Below are 8,547 nucleotides of genomic sequence, written 5' to 3'. Positions count from 1 at the left end.
TTTTTCCGAAATATTAATGTTCATGTCATTAAACTTGATATCTATATTACAATACCCGTATACGTTTGTCCGTCTGTCGCGCAAAATGGTAACTTAGCTGCGCAAGTAACAAGACGCACGCAATGCGGTATAAAAAGGACGGGCGACCCCGTGGATTTTCCACGGGCTACCGACTAGTAAGGTTAGAATATCGCATTTATGTTTCAGTAAACAATATTATGATGTCATTGAAATAAGAAATGACGTCATTTCGGTGGAACGGTATTTTCTTCAAATATTGTCTGTATTTTAGCCCTATTTTCATAAAACTTGGCACCAATGATGTCTGTCACATGACAGTTAAAATTAAATGATACCTTTCAGCCACATTTTTTGGATCAAGAAAGATAATTTCACATGGCGGCCATAGCGCAAAAACCTGAACAAAACGAGTAAAATTTGAAAATTACAAAGGGCGTATATGGACAAAAACTCGGCAAATCATTAAAGCCCTAGGGTGAAAATAGGTGTTTGTAGGAAGTATCGTAAAATATATATAACTAGTCGATAAGCCCAGCTAGCTAGGCATGGTAGAAGGTGTTGTAAACCAGATCCACTAAGTTAACCAAAGAAGTATGTTTTTAACAAAAGGCTACTCTGGTGTAAAGAATCAGAAAGGTACCAACCTAATATAATTAAACATGTTAAAAATTGTAAAACATCTGAAATAACGTTAAAAAAATTGAGAAATAGAGAAATACCTAACCTGTTGTGTTAGTGACCAACATTCGCTAACCGATATAGTTACTTTTCTTAGCATAACAGAATAAGCGAATGTGTTACAAATATATTTGGTATTATACTCTTAAGTAGGAAACGTTATTAACAAAATAAAGTTGATTGATTGTCCAAATCTTTTTCTACATGTGTTGTATTTATATTGGTTTTAATAGGCAAATGATAAGAAACTTAAAGCTAATAACATTATTTAATGGCACTATTACCGTGATGCAATACATCTTTAATGAACTCTCGTTTTAATAGATTTTGTGAGGATAAGTAAATAAACTTGTGAGCTTTCGAAATGTGAAACTATTAAATTATTTTAGAAGTTCTAAAGCGTATGATAGATGGAAAATGCACTGTGTGGTTATTTTTATGGTATTGTGTCATCTAGTTAACCCTGGTAAGAATTCTTTAAAAAGTACAACTTTTAGTGGATTTATTTAAAATATGTTAGCTGACTGTCCACTAAACATACTCTAACGGGCTTTATTCCTTAGAAATTCAGAAAATAGCAATTTTTTGTCGTGCAACAAACAGGTAATAAAGAGGTTAAGTAAAAACTTTTGGTAAAAATACGTAATATTTTTTCACGTTAAATACATGATGTTCCTTAAATAACGACGAGTAATAATTAATCTGATTCTCCTAATTTCGTGAATTTTTAGACTTTTAGCGTAAATTAATCCACGCTCAATTTTTTAAATCTCGTTATTCGCGAAATTTAATCCAAATGATATTTTCGAAATTCATCATTCGTGATGCTTGAGATAGGTAACTGAAGGGATTAAGAGCTTAGACAAAGTTGACATTATATTACCTTGTGTCAAATGTGTGAGGGAAAGTTTGCGCTTGTCTGACGATTTTTTTGCCTTGTTAATCATGGATGTGTTTCGAGGGCAGATGACAATAGCTGCTTGAGAGTGGTTGGATGAAGATAAAGAGTTGCATTTGTTCCCAACAATATGACGCATTTGTTTCCGTCATTACTTGACTTTGACTTGGCTAAAGAATTAAAAGAGATAAATGAAGGGATTGCCATCGAGGATATAAACCCCAGCTTACTCTCCACACGCATAATGGTTAATTGATTTGTACGACCAATTATTATTGGAAAAGAAAGAGGAGATAATCATTAGTGGTTAAAGGGTAGCAGGAAACTTTTTTTAAGCTGTAAAAAAAGTCCAGTTAACCTCCCATATCTTGCTCCATTTCATGACTAAGAACATGCGACATCTTCTGAAATAGATATGGGTCCACCTTTCCAGGTGAAGGTCATCACAATAATAATGAATGATAGATTCGGATAGTGATGACGAATATATCATTGACGAGGAAAACAAACATGACATGACGATGCTTAGTCTTGAAGACTATCGATGTTATAAACGAATGATTCATGATAAAATTTTAGGTTTTTTTTATTTTCTCTTCCTCTTTTCATTCTGTAGCGAAAATTTTTAGAATAAGCTCATTCGTAAAAGTAAATCAGAACGATTTTTTTTAATTCTGCGATTCCTAAAAATAAATCCTCCCGAATTTTTTCAACGTCGGCATTCGCGAAAGTAAGTCCACACGAAAATTAATCCACGTAATGAAAGTAACGAAATATGCTCAGGCCTAGATTAGACGCCTCATTTTTGCCGTGCGAAACTTAATTAAATTAAAATCGGCAAAAGAGCGACATTGGTATTTAGTTCGACACGGCGTGGAATTATACGCCGAGTTAAACTAAATGCCATGCATTTAAAATATCCGTGGTTTATTGTTCCACTCAATTTCACAATAAAAGTAAAATATTGTAAAAGGGTCGGTGTGACCATGAACAAAATAAAATCTACGTGTTTCCTTTCATGCTGTATTTTAAAGGAAAGAGTAATGGCGAGAGAAGATATCATTTGTTTAGTTTTGGAATATTTAAGAAATAAAGCATCCTGGTATGCAAGAAGAAGAAGAATTTTGGTGATTTTAGTATCAGCGATTCATTGCAGACAGAGATTGTTGTCGAGATATCGTTACCTGGTTTCAAAGCAGCATAACGAAAGTTTAAACAGACCAAGAAGGATCCGATGTTGTAGACGTTTTCGAAGAAATGCTGGATGGTGGGAGATGGTTTCAAACGAGTATTCTGATAAAAGATTTAAAGAAACTTTCAGAGTCAGTAGGGAAACTTTTCAGTATGTCTTGGCTAACATTGAGGCTGATATTTCCAAGCAAACAACATCAGAACAACCAATTAGTCCAGACATGCGCCTTGCAATATGCTTATATAAACTAGCCAGAGGAGATTATAATTACACATTGTCCGAAATGTCAGGAATAGGCGAGTCGACTGTTATAAAGATCGTGGAAGAAGTTTGCCAAGCAGTAGTAGAAAATTTATGGGTTGACGCTGTTGAGAAACATTTTCCGAAAACAAAGGAAGACTTTGAATCAAAAATGAAGGAAATGGAATCCGAATAGCAGTTTTCTTATAGTTTTTCAGCCATCAATGGCTCTCATTTACCAATTTTGAAAACGTTTGAATTTTTGCCTTGTTTGATTAATGTCAAAAGGAAATTCGACACCTCTCAACTCGCACCTTCCTTTTAGCTCTTCAATTACCAGCTTATAGTAATCACTGTTTTTAACGTTTTTTATATTGGTTAATAGTAGCTTTTTTTTAAAATTTTCATCCTCAATGATGATATCTACTAAATCATTAACCATATCTGTTGGCCAATGAGATTTTCGTCCAGTTTTACTACCTTTTTTCTTTGTGTGTTTTTTCATAAATACTTCAACATGATTAGCATCCTCTTCACTTTCATCTGATGACATTGGATTGTCGTGTGTTATTGTTGATAATAATGGCAAATTCTGCAAAAATAACAAAAAAAATATATAATAATGATTAGGTTAGAAAGTGCTTTTACTGGTTATAAATTCTAACTCATCAATTCTTCAGACATTTTAAGTTAGTTTGTTTACTTTCATTCAGTATGCTCTCCTCGTGCTTCAAACAAATTTGCGCGGGACGTTTAAAATTGAGTCGAGTTATATTACTGCGCATGCGTATTTTTCACTCGGAAAATAAAACCCCGATTTTTTTTAGTTTAGCTCGACAAAAATTAGCCATCTAATCCCGTGCCTCACTTTTGCCGATTGAATCGGCAAATTCTGCTGTACTTTTTGAATAACGTCGACCTAATTATTTACGTTGAATTAGACGTCGTCTTTTTGTCGAACTAAATACACATAGATTTTTTTACGCTATTTTAATTACGTTTCGCACGGCAAAAATGAGGCGTCTAATCTAGGCCTCACCCTCACTCGGACTCGAATTTTTAAATTTTAGTTTTTTCAGAACGGATGTTAATGAATTACCCATTAAAAATAAGAATTATCGCAATAGCCAGCTAAAAATAGTATTTTAAACATTGTTGCAACATTGAGTCAGCTAGCAAATCACTAAAATTCAAAATTATCATTGTTTTTTTATCTACTATTGAATCTTTTCTCTTCTATTCTATGCCTATGATTTTGAGTTTTAAAATTCATTTGAGTTTTAGGGACCTTACGAAAAAAAAGCATTTTTTTAATGCGCGTGTGTGCAGATCAAGGTAAATACACCAAAACAGAGCCGTTCACTCTCGACTTAAAATTAACCATTTCAAGTTTGCGGGCAAAGCATTGAAAATTTTAACGAAGTAAAAATGTCAAACAGAAATTGAATAGAAACTATTAATAAAAGCTAGCAAAAACGTTATTATAATTTGTGTTTTAAATTTTGTTTTTAACGGCTTTTTTGTCAGTTTCTTTGTCAGTTTCAAATTTTAGACAGTAGCCATGCTTATTTTATTTTTATTTCACGTTGTCGCTTTCGTTTAATTTTACCTAATAAATATTTTTGTCGCGTGTTTCGTATGACAGTTTTTTATAAAAATCATTGACAACGTTGTTGCAGACAGTCCCCATTCTTGTTTCGTAAAGACATGTGACTAGTCTAATTTCCCGATTTCTTTAGGATTTACCTGGGTAAAATTAAGTTTTGGGGTGATTTTTTGTATTTTATCATACGATATATGCAAAAAAAACCCTAATATGTTCTTTTTGACTATTACAAACGTAAATAGTGCTGAGATCAGCAAAGATCTATCGTTAATATTTCGCTATCATTTTTGCAACAATTTATTTTTTTTGTAACACAGTTTTTATGACGTATTCGGCAACGTTGTGGTGTAATTTTATACTTTGTAGTGCTATGGCTGTACATTGCATGTAAGATCTTCTTCAAAGCTTGTTAGTTATCGCTACTTCCTACCATATAGGATTTTGCGGACAAGTAATACCAAGAACAGCAAGTATGACAGTGTATGTTAACCAACCAGCAAGGCTATTTTGGAATGTTATACCAGATATTGGCGAATTCATTTCGTATGTGCATATGATCTTTGGGAATCCGGAGAGAAAAATACTCTACACCTACCGTGCAACTTCATCCTCGCCGAATATGATCATTCATCCTCCAAGTAAAAGATTTGGTGATAGGATTACTTGGATGCTAAATCGTACGCCTGTCATGTTATTGATCAAAAAAGTGAAGTATTCTGACGCAGATATTTTTTTTCTATCAGTAATTTTTGGAAAGAGCAATCCAAGACTCAAAGTAACGCACGCAGTAAAATCAATACTTTTAAACGTACAAGGTTTGCTTTGAGTATATTATTCTTGGTACTAAAATGTACTCCGTGAAAACATCCACGGGTTTGCACGTCCTTTATATAGCTCATTTTGTGTTTTCGTACCACGACATTTTTTTCTCGCGCACAAATGGACAGACAGAATGCTCCTATTATTATAGAGACTAACCAGGGACACGGCGTCCAAACACCGAATTAAACCACAAGTAACTGTGTAAGCCGATCGATGTTGAACGCCGGGTGGAGTACTTAATAAGAGCCATAAACTGTGCCATACGCCCAGGTGGAGCGCTTCAGTACAGGTATTTGTTAACCGTTAGGATTATTCAAGTGCGTAATACGGGTTTTTAGGCAATCTGATTGGACTAACGCTCTTGACGACGGGCCGATATGGAGCGGTATTGCCCGTCGAGAACCATTAGAAATTATTCTAAAGGGACTTTCGAATTCTGCATGAATTTTTTTTTTTTTTTTTATCTAACTTACACCGTTAACAAATAGTTTCAAATATAAAACCTATAACACGAGACTAAGTCCTTTCAATATATTACACGACATTATCTATCACAAAATTTGAATTGCCACAACCCGTAAAATGAAAATCAACTAAAATTTAGTTATTACGTATCGTACACATCGTCCTCGTCCACAAAAGTTTACACAAAGGGTAAAAAATCAACGTTTAAATTCAATAACCTAGTATTTGGCATATTCCATCTACTAGCTACAATATTTTATCCAAAATGTAAAAAAAACACACAAAAAGTAACTTCAAAATAAAAAAAATCAGTTCTTTTAGACCACAGTTTGAACCAAATTAATTTATAGCTACAAAAGTAAGTCAAAGTTGTACTTATTGTCGGTTAATCAAATTTATTTTTTGGGAATTTATTTTCGCAGATGATCAAAAAATGTTCTAAAAATTGTCCGCAATGTCCGCACATAATAAAAAAGGAATTTTTTGTATAATTTCAGAACTTTTCATTTTAAACTTTTAAAAATTTATTTAAGGGTTTAAAGGAACTAAAATCACTAGGTCGGTAATGAGATGCCCATACGCACGAAATCGTTTGAAAATTTGTTTAGTCGTCACGGAGGTCTAAAGGTTATTTTATGACGTTGCCATTTATCCAACTTTAACAGATGGCCTAGATTTTAGATATATCTACCGCTTTTGTTTCTATTAAAACTCAAAACTTATATTATTATTATACTGTTATATTGTAAGAATAATAAAAATGTCGCAGTTATCTTAAGATAAAAAAAGTATATCCATAACTTAACGTTTTCGTCGAGTTTCTTGTTTTGTGGTAAATGCTTGATGCGAATGTAACATTTTGTAGTTTTTCTCCCTTTGTTGTACTTATATATGTTTATTTAGAAGAAACATCGGTATGGAAAACTTGGCCTCAAACATTTAGCAAGGCACCACTTACCACAACCATGACTTTAAGTAAGATGGATCGGATTAAAATGTTTGTTGTTAGAAAAACAAGAGGTTTTATTTTTTTATCTATAATTCTTTTGAGTTTGAATTCTTTATTCCATTTATGTATTTTTTACATAAGCTGTTTCCTACCTGTAGAAATACATAGACTTGAACGCGGCTTGAATCTTTAGTTCAAATTTAACTTTTGTAACTGTTCCATAAAATTTTTGTATTTGCATACTTTAAGATAAAACATTAATGAAAAGCACGCCAATGATCAAGACACCACCTACCACCAATATGGCTTCAAGTAAGATTTTTTTTAAATTAAATTATTGGTATTACGAAGATCATTTGTGTTATTTTTAAACAATTTTTTGTGAATGCTTGATTAATTTTATGCAACGTTTTATTTATATACATTAGAAAACACATTGGCATGGAAAAGTTCTTTTCGAACTACCAATAAGCAACCAGCTACCACAAGGATAACACTAAGTAAGATGAATTTTTTATACAGTAGACTTCCGTTAATTCCAAGGCCGCTCAATTCGAATTTCCGTTATTTCGAACATTTTGCTAATTCGAACAATTTCTTAGTCCCAAACACGTGTTTGTTGATTTTATATAGAAGAAAAACCATTTTCGTATTTGTTTATTTTATTACCCCCAAGTGGCTGAAATGGCTGAAATGTTCACAGGTTATGGGCCCAGTCCACCAAGAAACCAGTGGCAGAACTTGATTTTTTTATGGGGATGAACGAAAATTAGAGATATGGGAAACAAAGATTTTAGGTTACATGAGAGTCAAGGAACTTAAAGACACTTTGGTTGGAACTAGTAGTATCGAAATTGATCTAGATAAAAATGAACTTGCATTTGCAGAACTTATACAATTTTTAGATGAACGTTCTTTGTCAATGGTCATTCGTGAAGCAAAAGATGATGGAAGAAAGGCGTTCAAAATACTAAGAGAATTTTATTCAGGAAGTAGCAAGCCGAGAATAATTACCCTATACAACCAACTTACAACATTGTTGAAAAGTGACAATGAATCAGTAACTGATTATATAATGAGGGCAGAAAAAGCTGCAGCCACATTGAAAACAGCTGGTGAGACTGTCAGTGATGCTTTGTTAATTGCAATGGTACTCAAGGGACTCCCCGATCAGTACAAAGCTTTTGTTGCTATTATAACACAATCCGAAACTGTAGACACATTTCACAAATTCAAGCAAGCTCTGAAAAACTTTGATGAAACTGAAACTGCCCGATCTACAAACCCAGAAGCTAATAAAAATGAAGCTATTATGAAAGCACGAAATGAATATTTATCTAAACAACTCATTTGTTACAGTTGTGGAGTTGCTGGACATAAAGCGAGTGAATGTCGGCGACAATGGTGTACCGTTTGTAGATCCTCATCGCACTCGAACCGTAACTGCCGAAAACAAAACCGTGACCAGGCCAAGTCGATGAGTGATAATAATCAGAGTCATTCTTTTGCATTCAAGATTAATGATGACTCCAGTATGAAAATTAATGGTAGTGAGACACTACTCGTGGACTGTGGAGCAACAACCCATATAGTGAATTCTGAAGAAAATATGATTGAAATTGATAACAACTTCAAACCAGCTGAACATTATATAGATTTGGCAGATGGGAGCAAAT

The 8,547-nt window shown here is 33.4% G+C and overlaps 1 protein-coding gene across 1 annotated transcript; it reads left to right on the top strand.

Moving 5' to 3' along the window:
* The first annotated feature begins 367 nt into the window (after window positions 1-367).
* LOC130635626 (uncharacterized) lies at window positions 368-7,678 on the top strand. The gene is made up of 4 exons (XM_057445012.1): window positions 368-1,165; window positions 5,073-6,897; window positions 7,121-7,183; window positions 7,300-7,678. Exons 2-4 carry the CDS (start codon window positions 6,759-6,761, stop codon window positions 7,614-7,616), a joined length of 519 nt encoding a protein of 172 aa, XP_057300995.1. The 5' UTR covers window positions 368-1,165; window positions 5,073-6,758; the 3' UTR covers window positions 7,617-7,678.
* Window positions 7,679-8,547: the final 869 nt, after the last annotated feature.

The sequence above is a fragment of the Hydractinia symbiolongicarpus genome, chromosome 3 (genome assembly GCF_029227915.1).
Source record: "Hydractinia symbiolongicarpus strain clone_291-10 chromosome 3, HSymV2.1, whole genome shotgun sequence".
Taxonomy (NCBI): Eukaryota; Metazoa; Cnidaria; class Hydrozoa; order Anthoathecata; family Hydractiniidae; genus Hydractinia; species Hydractinia symbiolongicarpus.
The sequence above is the reverse complement of the archived record's forward strand: the minus strand, read 5'-3'. Positions and strand labels throughout refer to the sequence as shown.